The 15,319-nt window shown below is 38.7% G+C and overlaps 1 protein-coding gene across 1 annotated transcript in view; it reads right to left on the bottom strand.

Moving 5' to 3' along the window:
• The window catches only part of agbl4 (ATP/GTP binding protein like 4), a 303,108-nt gene that overhangs the window by 176,012 nt on the left and 111,777 nt on the right, over positions 1-15,319 (bottom strand). Inside the window, exon 4 of the mRNA XM_023339872.1 lies at positions 7,406-7,500. Within this exon, the coding sequence (XP_023195640.1) occupies positions 7,406-7,500 (95 nt within the window). The remainder of the gene's footprint in view (positions 1-7,405; positions 7,501-15,319) is intronic.

Here is a 15,319-nt window from a genome sequence, read left to right as displayed (position 1 = left end):
CCAACTGACCAGGTTCCCTGTCCTTATTGTTTTTGAAGCAGAAGTTTGTGGTTGTAATGTGACTAAATGTTAAAAGATTAAAAGGGTATAGATGCTTGAAAGCCATAGTCATTACCTTCATTTACTTCTGTCCTTACTTTAGTTTGGAAAAAAAAAGTCCACTTCTCCATTAGACAATGGTGATTGGGAGGGAACATCATATTTCTTTAATTTTAGCATCTAAAATGAAATCTCAAAAAGATTCACATGATTGTTAAAGTTTCCACTGCTAAATGAAATCAAGAAAGCATTGAGCCCCTTTGAAATTATCTCAGGTCTCATTGAAATGGAGGCCTGAGGCACATTTGACTGCAGGTGTAATAAATGTGTTTCAGAACAACATGGCAGTAAAGCTTTTGAACAGAGAAAGACGGGTATGAAAAGACAGTAAACTGGTTTTAAGGTTCAGTTCCAAGGCCAGCTCAAGAAAGCTGAGGAAACAAAGACATAACTGAAGCAGAACGGGTCCTAAATATGAACAGAAATTGGTTTCTGTTTAAATTATCAGCTAGACATGAAAACAAATCAAGCGTTTTATTATACCACCAAAACACTTGTGGCTAATAGCCTTTATTACATTCAGAGGACACCATATAGGTAGGATTTGTTTCATTTCCTCTTATCTTTTGGGAGTCATATGCAGGAGGCCAGGCCATTCTCGTTTATATTACTTCTGTGTATGCTTAGATTATGCATGTGTCTCAAAATCCAACCAAAGGACAGAGAGGTAAAGGCAAGAATTGAGACCACGAGTGTTTTCAGACAATAGGGTGGAGGGTCGCTTGGTGTTTTTCTGCAGAGGATCTGTTAAGAAATCAGTCGTTCGTCTCGGTTTTATTGCTCAAATTAACCGAGACGGTCCTTGTCCTGTTTGCCCTTAATTAACAAGCGTTCAATTCCCCTATTAATTAGCACAAGCTATTAGCTATTTTACATCACTCTTCATTTGTCGGCAATTAAAATGTCTATTATTAAAAGGCATGGCACACAGTTAATTGTGCAAGTGGCTCAGCGGCAGGCGAGGAGCCGAGCGAGATGCGTGCCGAACCTTAGGAGGAGTTTGCGAGGTCTGCTGTAGTTATCATACAACCTTTACATTTTGTTCGTCTTCAATTTGCTGCCTGACACTCCATCCCATGGAGAGAAATCATCTCCCTCACCATCATCACACACTGCCCATGTTCAGAGTCAGATGGCTCTGCTCAGCACTGCTGCAGTTGGAGGAAGGGAGGCGTGCGGTATAGGATAAGAGGTTTCTTTGAGGCTGACAAGTGCAATTTTCTTCCGCCACTTCAAGCCGTATGAGTAAAACATACAACAAATACAAGGAGATCTGGTTCATCTGCTGTGCTGAATGAGGTTTTGTTTTTTGTTTGACCACTTTTATGACATATTTCCATAATAAACTGTATGATTATTATTCAGACAATTGCCTTTATTAAAAAGGGCTGATATGTTAGCTACATTTTGGACATTCTAAAAGTGAAGATGATACACAAGTCCCAGTTCTTAAGATTCATAATCATCCCATCAATATAATTATATTGTTTGCTTCATTTGGAATAAATCTGATTTAAATTTTTTTTAAATTGAGCAAATTAGATGCTACATATCTGGCTATGAATGGGACCTATATGTGCCAAAAGGTGTCTCGGGAAAAGATCCATTCTCAATTGGTACTATAGAACTAAACCCAACTTTTTGGATTTTAAGAAAATATTTTTGACTGTATAAGACTACTGTTTTGAAACTTAAAAAGTCACAACAGAGACAGAGATGATAATAATAACATCATGACATTAGCAAACTTTTCCACATAAATTATCACCATGAATCAAGTTCACATCCATTTGGATTTCTTTAATCAAAGGTGAGTTTTGTTTCTTCCCTGAAGATGCGAGCGGCCTACTGCTGGGCATGAGAACATTTCTGTGGAAAATGTTTTGCCATTGACACACAAAGTACTGAAGTAACATCAAAAATCTATTTTCCATTCACCGCCCTTGCAGGTAAACAATGCAATTTCATATTTTACCAGATCAGAGACTCCTCTGTGAATGACAAAGGAAACCAATTCACTACATTTTAAGCATAAAAAACCTTTTAGAGTTGTTTAACTTTTCAAAAGATAACATACTGTAAAATGCCACAGACATATTTTAAATTGTTTGATATTTCCAGAGAGTTTACTATTTTTGTGTGTCCATGTGTAAAGGTGTTTGATTTATTATCAACTACAACTACAATTTACTTCTGATCTACTTTCTGCTAAACTCTGATTAGTCAGAAGTTCCTCTTTTGAAAAACAAAATAAAACATCAAATCTGCAGTCAAGTTTAGTTTCATTAAGCAAAGTAAAATAATTGCAGATGCTATATTTTTATTATATTTTCCTGGTTAGGTATACAGCCTAACCAGACTGGCTAAAATATCTGGACTGTTTATTCGTAGCACCTTTACAATCCATGATTGAATAAAACAAACTTGTAACATCAAGTTTAATAAACTGCATAAGGAATAACTAAAAATTAATGCTAAAGTTGCATATTTGAACATATAAACAATCACTGAATTCACTGAGTCACACATACACACACACACACCTTAGCAACCTAAAACATGAGCAGGAAGAATCACACAGACCAGCGGACATATCCAGCGTCTTCCTCTCACCTCTGTCTCACCTCTCCCTCTGCCAGGACTTAACAGGTGGCAAGTCAGAAAATAAAAAATAAAAACACAGGACGGAGCATTTCTGATTGACAGAACAATTACTGCAAACATGCACCTCGATGGGGAGGCAGACACTTCCAAATAGAATTTCACTTTGCTGTTGCATCACCTGCTTACAGGAGGGATTTCAGTCGAGATGCAAAAGCTACCAGACTGACTCACTGATTGACTGACTGTATGTGTGTGTCAGACAAGCAGCTGTGCACAGCTGCTCGTAAAATAAACAAAAAAAACCTGTATTTGGTTTTATTTGTTGTGCCCCATAATAAAGTGCAAGGGAAAAAACAGATTTACCCTTCATCAAGGTTGGTTGGTTCCAACTTTAGAAGCAATGTTTGGCAACTAATCCCCCCCACCCCACCCGTCTCTGACTGTTCATCCGTTAGCTCAGTTAGAGGTGAAGCTATTTTTACCCACACACCTACAGACTAAACAAAAAAGTGAAAAGTTAATTAAAGGAGACACTCCAAATCAGTGTGTTTGATATAGAAATTATTGCAAATGTCCTCTTTGTAATTAAATTAGCAAGTAGGGTTTACATTTTTCTAAAGGTTTAAATAGAGTGCTTTTCTAAAAGGTTTAAAAACACACAAAGTGTAAATGAGTCGATTGCTGCATTTAGTTGAAGTCAGTTAGATTAACCATAAAACTTATATGATCAGCCTGCACAAATTGCAGCTTTAATTTCCTGTTCTTAGCAGACAGGAGTGGTATCCGGTGTAGTGTTCTGCTGCACAAGCCCATTTGCTTGAGTTTCCACATATTGTGCGCTCAGAGATAAAATAATGGATATCTTGTTTGTAATGGCTGGTGATTTGAGCTACTGTGGACCATTTTATCATCCTGAACCAGTCTGCCTTTTGTCCACCAACATCGCCAAGGTACTTTCTTGCACACAAATATCACTCATTGGATGTTTTCTTTTTGCCAAACAAAACTGAAATGGTTGCTTATTAAGATCCCAGTATACCAGCAGTTTCTGAAACACTGACCAGTCTGGTATCAACAACCATGGCCCATGCGGAGTCACTTAAATTCTTTCCCTTCCCCAATCTAATGCTCACTTTCACCAACCACATCTAGATGCTAACATGCATTTTATTAGCTGATTCACCATGTACAGTGCCTGCATAAGCATTAAAGCAAAACTTATCAATTTTTAAATGGTTTGTTCAATCTTTTGCACACAAACTAATAAAACAACCCATTATTACAGCCTATTTGTACAAATTCTATCACACTTTTCCCTTGTCTTTAATGGTTGATGCAGTCTCGTGCAACCTTGCTGGCCATTATCCCAGTCACAGCATTCCGGCCTCCAACAGCTGCATTACACCACACTCCCTGACTTTCTAATTAGCTTATCTCGGAAAATAAAGATCCTGAGCAATTCTTTGCTCTAGCAGTCTAACAACAAGGAGACCGCAGGGAGCTCGGTTGGCACTTACTGTCACCGAGGGGGCTGTTGTGTTCGACAGACTAGTACAAGAAAATATGGTTTTCTCTCTTTTCTCTGACTCAAACACTCACACTTTTTCACTCTGAATGTTAAGTCAATTCCCAGTTTCTAGTGCCGATTGGTATTTTTAGAAGTCACAATGAATAATGAATATGGTACTAATGTTGGTGCAAAGTAACAGCTCTGCTTGCATCCAGCTGTTCCTATATTGCGGTTGTCAGTTTTTCTTTTCCACAGCGCAGAATAAAAAAAAAACCTTGAGATGAGTTTAGTTATCTGCTCATGACAACTTCATCATTAATTTGTTGCAAAGTTCAGAAAGTAATTCATTCTTTGCCTGTAAATCTTTTTCTTATCAAACATTCAGCCTGCAGCTGTGCTATAATGTGGGATGATACGGGCTTCCGGTGTCTCCTGGCTAGAAAAGTCATGAAGGGATGGACTGAAGGAAAAAGGGGATTGAGTGAGGGATAAACGATAGATCCCTCCACCTGTAGCAGTGAATGTCCCAGTGGACTGTAATCTGGCAGTTGTCTCTCTCCGAGATGCCCAGCTTTGCCAAGGCCAGTCGAGCTCTGCAGCCTCCAGCACCAAACGAATCCGGAGCCCCAGGACATAAGGCACCTGCATGGGGAGATAAAGGCTTCATCTCCTTAGCTAAAACTGACGATCCTTTTGATAAAAACAGACATAAGGCTGGTGGGCGGTGGGGAGCAATGTCTTGCTGCTCACTCTCTCCACTTCTCTTCTCGGTGTCTACCTGTCTCTAATCTCTGTCTTGTTTTTTTGTGTTTTTCTCCTCCAACCTCCATGTCTGTCTCGACGTCTCAGCTTCCCTCCCTCTCTTCTTCGTTCCCCCCCCCCGAACCTAAGCTGTGTGAGTTTGGACCAGACAGGTGAAGCTCTCCACTCTGCCACTTTTATTTCTTCCATATCTGTAACTGTCAAAAAGAAGATTGCTAGTTTAGGGAGCTGTCTGTGCTTTGTTGTGCTCATAGAAAGTCAAATAGAGGAGGTTGTGTTAAAAGCATCTTGACCACTTTCTGAGGACACACACAATGACAGCTGCGGTCTTGGAAGCCTAGAAACAGTTGAAAATAGCTTTACAAGTGCAAGAGACTTTTTGCCCCTTCGATGGCATGGTGCCGAGAGGAGTGGTTAACACTAGTTTAGCCTTTGGAGGAAAACAGAGTCAGGTGTCAGCGATGTTAGCTTCTACTACATCTACATAAGAAAATAAAGAGACATGAACCCAGAAAGCATGGATCTTTAAACATATTAGGGTTTATATGAAAGGATTAAGAACATAAATTGCAATTTAATATGCTAAGGTGCTTTCAACAGGTAGGGAGAGTATGTACTCTCCTATCAAGACATAGGTTTTTAGGCGGATCAGAGTTCACTTTTTTAGTCCGTTTTGTAATTCAAATTTATATTCTCACCACCACCTAAACAAATCAAACTTTCTAGACAAACGAATTAGAGTCTGATTCAAGACTCTAATTCCGGGCTGGTGTGAATGCACCCTAAAAGAACACACAGATGGGTTCATAAAAAATGTGCTAAACTTACAGAAAGTACTGATTAACCTAATAAATTGAAGTAGGGATTTTGGTTTCCATCTTTATATGTAAAAAGTAAATGGGCTTGTCAAAGTCATACTTATCGGCCAACTCGTAAAGTTGTAGAATTTATACTCAGAGGTACAAGTTAATCACAAACCCCAGAGTTATATTTACAGATTTTAGACTAATAATTCATAAATCAATACATTTTAAAAGCTTGATCTGACTTGGAAGTGATTTAAATTAATCTATGTTTTGTATCCAACGTAATCTAATCAGACTTCATCGCTACAGAAGTCCAAGTTGTGACCCTGACTGGACCTCTGCTGTGCTTCAAAAGCATATAAAACAGAACTGTGTCTCGGCAAAATTTACAGTTTGCTACAGTTAAACTTTTCACTGAAATTTAAGCCATTTGTCAGAACAAAACAGTGCAATTGCTGTAAAAGACTCAGGTTATAGATTTACTGGTAAAAATCAGGGCAATTTTAAGGCTGCAGTCTCTGTTCCACACAAACTCAACAGCTGAACCAGACCTCTATACAGAAGCACTTCAGCAGTAGAAGGAGCGGTCCTTTCACCATCAGCAAATATGATTACATCAACAGCACGATAAATTGCCTGGATAAAATAGGAGATTCCAGGAAACTAGGTTGGGAAAGAATATTCCAGATGCCTTTAGATATTCATAGAGATTTATTGTACATAGATGTCATATGACATAGACATACTCCTGGTTCTGTAACAAACTATCAGAGCAACTACTTTCATCAGAAAGATAAAGCAAAATTCAAAGCATACTATTCTCTGAATAAATTGATGGAGCAAGCAGACACAAGGAGACACACTGAATCTAAGAAAACAGTCATACCTCCGCACGAGCAAACAACAGACAGCTGTAACTAAACAAGGAATGAAAACAAAGAGAGCAAGGAGGTTAAGTTAAGATGCACCACGCTGCACTGTGCTGTACTGCAGACAGCAGTTCATTTTTCCTGACTACGGTGTCGTGCCCATTGTCTCTTCCTATTAGCCTGCACCCGGCACGCCATCGTCGGTGCGAGCATGAAGCCAGCAGACGTGCACAGCTCAGGGTGGCAGATGCCTGCCGCTTTTGCCGATGCCCTCCATCAACCGATGACAGATGTCAGGGCTCCTCTTGGATGGCAACACTTCATCATGCTCCCTTGTTCTCCGCCCCGCTGGATACACCAGTCTGCTTGGCAGACACCGTGCCCAACCTCACTGCACCATGCCCATTCCCTCCTGCCCCACCTATTCATTCACTCTCACGCGTGCATACACATCTCTGCATCCATCAGTCAAGCGTTATTACATCAGACAGCCATCAGACTCCAAACCATAGGATCACATGCTAATGCACCCAGATGCATCCAATCTGGAAAGCTAAAGTTTCGGTCTATGAGGTGAGCTTTTGTGTGTGTGTGTGTGTGTTTGTTAGGGAACATGAGAGTAAACTAGTTCAGAGACATATTTCAAAGTTGGAAAAAGTAATATAAAAAGACATAACTTCTGTTTGTGAGTTATTAAAAAAGATAAAAATTACAAAATGCAAAGTGAGATGTGTAAGATGAACATTTTTACTTACCATTTTGGCCTAGTGGTAGACTTGACTACAGGGGACATGCCATCTCTGTAGAGACTCTTGGTCTTTGAGAAGTTAACCACATTGAAAATCACCCGCTGAAATGAAACATAAATTAACAGATGATTTAAAAATGCATTATTTTCAAATTAAAGTGTAAAGTAATTCAGCTAATGTAGTAAAAACATGTTTGGAAATCGACTCAAATACAGCCTCAAAACTTTAATTTGATGAGAACTAATCACTAATGTATCAAATCTTCTGTGTCGTGGGAAGTGACTAATGGTATTAGAAGATTTTTACACACAGAGACCTGAAAAGTTTGGTGTGCACTTGTTTTCAACCTTCTATACTCTGAGAAGACTAAAGTTTACAGTTGAACCGATGGCTTTGAAAATAATGGAATAACTAAAGATAGATCTATAAGTCTGTTAATCTCCCTATAAATCCACATGTTCTGTGAGACCTCTGAGATTTATTTGAGAACAAAACTGAACAAATGGTCCCATGAAGATGAAGGTACACAGCAGGCAGATGAGGGATAAAGTTGTGGAGAAACTTAAAACAGGGTTAAGTGATAAAATCATATTCAAAACTTTCGATGTCTCATGTAGCTCTGCTCAATCTAATATCTGAAAGTGGAGGGGGAATGGCACAACTACCAACATACCAAAACACAGGACTCCACCTAAACTGACAAGTCGGGTGAGGAGAGGAATAATCCCGAAACAGTAATAAGGGAAATAGTAACTCTGTAGGACCTACTGAGATCCTCAGCTCAGATAGGAGAGTTTGTATAAGCACAAGTCTATCAATTTTCTAAAATAAAGTGTGGCAAGAAAAAAGCAGGTGGCAGAAAACCATTAACACGTTAAACATAACACAGATTTTAATTTGGTAAAAATCTGAAAACTGTGTACAAGTACTTTTACAAGGTACAGTATAGTTCAGAAGTATTTTTTTTTATTGTTTTCAGTTTGCTACAACTCATGTCAACTTGTGGTACCTGAAAGAAAATATAACTCTATAATCTACTCTATAACTCTGTAGAGTTGTAGAGTAGTTGTCACTGCCACCACAAAAATAACCGCTGGCACAAAAATCATGGCACGTTAGGATTACATTCTAGAAATAAGTCAGCTTTAATGTCCCACAGATGATCCCATGTTGTGGAAGCAAAGTTTCTGATAAAAGGCAGCAGCTCAGGAGTGCCAGCCTTTAATCTGGGAGGACATTATGGTTCTCCCCATAGGGATGTCACCTGGCCAAAAAGAAAAAGCCTGGCCTGGAGCACAGCGGATGGCCGTCTGGCTGCAACCCTCCTCTGGGTGTAAAGACTTTGTATATAGCTAGAAAACTCTGGAACAGATCTCCCTCACTTCCTTCCTCCCACCTCCAGTTTGATTAGGATCAGGACAAGTGTAGAAATGTGTGGGGAGAAATGAATCGATTTATATATTTTTTTTAAGCAGTCAAAGAAATGGCAATGGTAATGCCGCGGTGGTGTAAATGAATCCTATTGATGGGGCATATCAAATTACCAACTAAGTCCAGGTGGTGGAAGTTAACTGGGTGCTACTGAAATCCTATTACAAAATCCCCCACCCTGTCTCTCCCTCCCTTTTCTTCTCCTCCCCCTCATCCATTTCTGCCTTTTTCTCCTGCCTAGCATCAGAGGAATGGGGATTGCGGATTGTGGCAGGCTGATTCAGACTTAGGTAAAATGACATCTAACTGATGTTGAGACTGGCAGCAGGCTCCTGTAGCAGGGAGATAAGACCATTGCTGCTGGCATTTCAATTACACTTTACTGCCCCGCACATCTGTTGAGAGAGCTACTTTTCAGCCTTTTCCCCTCAGGCAAATACAGCCTTACTCTGACTCCACTGCCTTTCTTTGACTGCACAGCCCTTTCCTCATTCTTTATCCACAACAAATTCAAATTGTCTTCCTCTTTAGATTCACTCTACCCACTGTTTGTAATCTTTTTGTTTAGCCTGTTTAACTCTGAGGGAGCCAACTCTTGACAGATGACAAAGATGGAGGAAAAAAAAAAGAAGACTGAATCACAGGCACAATGATACACGGAACGAAGGTGGCAAACAGTCAAGCGGGGGAAAAGGTGGTAAGGTAAAAAAAAAAGTAATATACAAACAGACAAATAGATAAGAAAACAGATGCACAGAGATAAATAAGGGAGAAAAGTTATTATGGGAAGAAACTCGAAGTAAATGGAGTTCCTCGGTCTGTGGAAGGACATTAAGGACAAAAAACAAGTGAAGTGTTTAGAAAGGAAGCACCAGATACACAGTCATTCTGTCGTTCTTTGAATAAATTTAAGTAAACAAAGCAGAGTAAAAACAATCACAAACTTTGTGGGTCTAAAAAAATGGAAGGAAGGGACCAGGCTATTTTCCTATGTGGATGCATCTGGTGGTCATTTTTGCCACTTTTTCTTTGCCATTTCTTGGTTAAATCATTTTGGTTGTTTTTTGCACAAGCCATTTGCAAGGTATTCAAAACAAATATGTCATTTTATATGTTAAATGATATATAAAATGGGCAGGTGTATGTCATTTTATACCTGCTGTGTTATTTACATTATTTACAGTAATTTGAATCATGCATTCATTGTTCATTGTGGTTTAATCACATATTAGGAGGAGGTAACTGAGATTTATTTCGGATTGATCAGATCAGTTGACTCTTTCAGAGTCAACTTACAATAACTTAAATTTTGAAAATCTAAACTTAGATTACCTTTCAGATTTAAGAATATTTATGATTATTTTCCTTCTTGAATTCCCATGAAATTCTTAAAAAAAAACAACAAGATGAAAATAGAAGTATTAGTCCACAGGAAGAAAACTGCTTTTTGTGGATGAGAAGTTGTAGAAGGGTCGGGATGAAATCGCAGAGTTTGGGTACAGCTAAGGCAACAAAGTAATGGAGTGAATAGACTTGTAATTAAGTGTGAATTTCACATGCTAAAGTCTTTCAGCTGATACATGTGGCGGGACAGCACAAAGAAAACCGAAGCACCTTGATGTCAAATTGGAGTTGTTAAGTTGAAATAGAGGAGATCTGTCCAAGCACCATCATATCTGGAAACAGTTTTCGATGGAATAGCAGAAAAGTAGCAGAGAAATAGCTCACAAAAAGGGTGAAAGGGGCTAGAATGATTTGAAGGACAACAATACACAATCTGCAAAATAAAAGAAAACTTCTCTCAAAAACTAATATTGGTCAGATACAACTAAAAAGCAATATTTATAACATGTTTTAATTAATGTCGAAACGAAAATGTTACAAATAAAAGGCGTCCTTCAATTAGAGCCAGAAACACAGTAAAAAAGACCCAATGGAAACTGAAAAGTGGTTTGTGACCAATATAAACCCATCACTGCAGAAGAATGGTGTGTGTATAAACATTGTATATTTAACTTAGCAAGAACTTTAATGGTTTCATCTTTTTGTCGAACACTAGCTCTAATAATAAAGCTTTAATAATCCTGTTCTCTAATTCTAGAGAACAGGGAAAAAAAAATTATACACAACCAGGACCAAATTAGAAGTTCTCACATGTATTTAATGTGTGTGCATGGATTTGCACATGTGTGCTGCTCTGGAAGATTTAATTAGGCTGTAAGCAGTTAGGAGAGATTAACATCCATGTTGTCAGAGCTGTCATATCGACAGGGAGTGTCAAAACCCTGTGTAGTCCTCATCGCTGATGAGCGTCATGCTGGAACAGGTGTCACAACATCGATGCACACATGCTATTAACACACTAACACCAAATACTACTAAATACACTCTTGGTGCCGTTATGAATATCAGTTTGAATTCAACTTTGCTTATATGAACATAAATTTATAACTTTGGAAGATGTTTGTGCAATGAATAAGATTTCACATCTCTCAGGATAGAAACTAACTATAATGGATCTGCAGGGAATTAATGAGGTAGCTGATCAAAACCAGTGAGTCACAAAATACTTTCTTACGAAGCCAACAGGGAGGAGGAAAAAAAGTCATTCTACAAGTTGCAGTTTTCTTTTTGAAACATTTTACATAGAGTTAAAAAAAAAGTCTGATCTAAGCTAAAAATCAAGGTTAAAGGAAGGCCAGACATCTAATTTAAAACATTAAGCCACTGATTTCTAACTCTGGCCTCCTTGTTAACCTTTAACATGACTTGCCAGTTACAGCAACTGGCAATAAAACAATGTCATTGTAACTGCTTTGGGACAAGACTGCATTAAAAACCGAAAAATCGGTTTGGATTAATATCCATCCTGTGTTTGGCTTCCTGGATGTAGTTAAACCAAATACTAAAACGTAATGCATGAATATGTAGATAAACCTTGAGGGATTATGTTAGAAAAGTATCAAGATTGGAAAAATGCTGACAAAACAACTTTTTAAAATCCCTAATTGAATACTTGCAAGTTTACTTCCTTCGATACATAAAAATTAGATTGTACATTGCTTCAAACAAAAACGGAGACAAATGTAACAACCCTATTTTAGGATGTTATTACAGTATATCATCACATCGCTGTATCAAAAAAGGACAATCTACTGTAATTGTTTGTTGTAATGTGAGTCAAAGTCGAGAGTATAATACCAGAGTTATTTCAGTGTATTTACTAAATTTAGTGAGAAGTCTGGCTGCTGCGTTCTGGACACCTGGCAGACATAAAACCGGTGGCCTATCCAGACTGACAAAAACAACATGATAATAGTCAAAACACTACAATATCAAAGTATGAATAATCTCAGGCTCTGGAGACCATATCTCATGTTCTGGAAACAGGACCGGGAAATGACTGTGATGTGTGTGCCAAAGCCTAATGAGGAGTCAAATGTAAGTCCTAGATACTTAAGAGATTTGGATACTGGAAAAAGAAGGTCAGATTTGATGATTGTTAAGGTGGACATGGCATAGGCAATCATATACGGTCATAAACAGCTTCATAAAGGTGCAACACCTACAGCTGACATTTCAAACAAAATGAGATGCATAAAGGAAAGGTGCACAGCCATGTGTGTGCACGGTTTTATGCATCAGAGTGTTTTTATGTGTTGAACTGATAAAAATGTGTAGCTAGTTACACCAACTTTTAGCTATGAAACCTTTTATGCATGATGCCCCTGCTGTTTATACTCAGAAATGAAGCTTGGTCCCAGCAATCTCCCTCCTACACACTATAAAAATTACCACTGCGCTGCAGGAATGACAGCAGGAGAATATTTGTAGAAGATGTTCACTCTACGGAAATAAAACTGAACTCTCATTTTGCAAACACTGCTCTCAACCTCTTCCGCTTTTGGAGTCTTCTCCATCTTGACATCTGTCAAAATATTTTGTCAGGCCCAAAAGCATAAACCTAACCCCTATGCTAACAGTGAGTACAAACTGAATTTATATTGATATAACAGTCATATTGACGTACATGTAGAGTTTCAGTTTATTCCTGCACAAATCGCATTAAGCAGAGTTTTTAATAAAGTGGTTCAAAGCAAAACACTTGCTTTGATACCAGAGTATATAACAATATTACTATATCACAGATTGGCTGCATCTTTATGGGTGTGCCGTTTTTCTAAGGTGCATCAGTTTTCTCTCAGAATGGAGAAACAAGGATGACTGGTGTTTTTAAATTAAACTTAGAACAGAGAGTGTGTGTGTGCGTGTGTGTGTGTGTGTGTGTGTGTGTGCGTGCGTGTGTGTGTGTGTGTGTGCGTGTGTGTTTGTCTCTGTGTGGCTCTGAGTTGAACTGTTCTCTCGCCAAAGGAAAGGTGTGAAAGGTTCAAGCTCTGTACAACACAAACAAGCTCTGAGGGGAAAAGGGAATGTTTTCTAACAATCTTTATTTTCCAGACCTCTTTCATTCTAAAAAATAGTAAATACAAAGTTTATACTTAAAAGCTGGTATAATTTTCATGACAAGGGAAAGGAGGCATTTCCCAGTACGAGATTCTTATCATACAATAACCAGACAAAACTACCAAGGTATCACAGTATAACAAAATATAAAAGAAAAACAGAATCTGTTTTGTTTGCAATTGAAAATAAACAATTATTCTTACTATGTCTAAAATAATTTATAATTTACTGTGTTCAAGTGTTTGTTTTGAATTTTTGCTCTTTATGAACCAACACAAGTAGAACAAGTGTAACAGGCCATTAACTGGTGAGGCTATGAGCTCTGATATCCAGCTTGCATATTTCTCCTCCTTTGTTTCCAAACATTGTAGTCCAAATAAAATGGAGCTGCTTCTTTACATCAAAAACTGACTGTATTATGCATAATCAGAAAGATTTCCAAACAGGGACATATTTTTTTTTCTTGTAAGCAAATAAAGCTGTAAATTTCAGTCAGCCGACCAGCAGTGGGCAGTAAAAGGACAGGGAGAGGCTGCTACGCATTACTTCAACAAAGCTGGATAAAAACTATGGTCACTTCAACAGGTTGTCTTTTCAATAAAAGGAGTTTAAACCACAAAAAAAAAAAAAAACAGAGCATCTCTACCAGTAACTGCTCAGTTTAGTTTACCAATTCCTTTCACCTGCTCTCTGATTTCATAACACCAGCTAGTAGATCTGTCAGCTCTGTCCATAACAATCAGATACAGACAGGCTGATGGCTGCTGACAGCTCTGCCTGTTCTTGTCTTGTTGTCTTTGATCAGTTTGATCACTGACGCACATCGTGCCCATCCTCCAAAGTACGAGGGATTACCTTACAAGCTAAAGCCCTAAGTAGCCTCAGAAACACATAGATTCAAAGCAAAAGACAGACGTAGAAACAGAATGATTGCTACTGTGAGATATAGTAAAATAATTTAATAAGCTCTTTAATGGCAGGTTTTTTATATTCCTGTTTGGTGCTCATGATCTCATGCATAATAGTGCATTAGGTAAGAAGACCACTTAAACTGATTATGAGCCCTTAAAGTGCTGCCTATTTATTCTAGCAGTAGTGTAGGAACCAGAGCTCTTTTATTCGTAGCAGGCAACACCCAGTACTGGTATTGGTATTGGCTCAGCTGTGGCTAAGCTCTTTTAAAGCAGGGCTACACAGAGAAAGGTTACAAGGCAACAATAGGTGAGGGTAACTTTGTGACAAGGCTGCAGAGAGGGAAAGTTTGAGGAGCTGTGGGAGAGGACGGAGGTCATAGTCTCATATGTGTAGGGCGGGACACATGTTTGCATGTCAGGGAAAAAGGGGACAGCCATAACTCCTTTGGGAGAACATAAATGACCTTGAGTAAGGCTGCTACACATGAGTTGACAACCTGTTCACAAAGTCGCAAGCTGACAATGTCACCCAGTACAAAAATCTCAGGAATGTTGCTTAAAGTAACCCTTTCACTCCCCCTACAGACAACCCCACACCTTACTATTCTTGTTTACTCTTACTCTGATTCCTCCTCTCTTTCTCTCTCCAGTATGATGCTGTTGACAGTACTTATAATCCCCAATGAACAATGTCAACTCAAGGTGCTGATGCAGGAAAGAGGAGAGCCTCTAAACACACAGGCGCAGAAACAGAAGACACGCCCTGGCACTTTTACCCAACTCAGTCAGCTTTCACTCACCTCCACTGAATATTTACAAAACAGTAATATTCCAAAAAGTGATTTTGGTTTCATTTTAGTTGGTCTGTGATGCCCTGTGGAAACATGAGCTAATATGTGGGGAAACTTCTAAGATACCTTGGTATTGATCCTGGGGGCCTTGAGCCCTAGCAGCAGCCTTTTAAATGTCAGCTTTTAATTTCCTTCTCCCTGCTTCAGTGAAAAAGATTTATTCAAAGGAGTGCTGGTGCAGGAGATATCAGATAGCATGGCGACAGTCTTTTAAAGAGCCTTTGTTTGGTTTAGGCATTCATCGCTTTCTGTATCAGACT

Source organism: Xiphophorus maculatus, chromosome 9 (genome assembly GCF_002775205.1).
Source record: "Xiphophorus maculatus strain JP 163 A chromosome 9, X_maculatus-5.0-male, whole genome shotgun sequence".
NCBI lineage: Eukaryota > Metazoa > Chordata > Actinopteri > Cyprinodontiformes > Poeciliidae > Xiphophorus > Xiphophorus maculatus.
The sequence above is the reverse complement of the archived record's forward strand: the minus strand, read 5'-3'. Positions and strand labels throughout refer to the sequence as shown.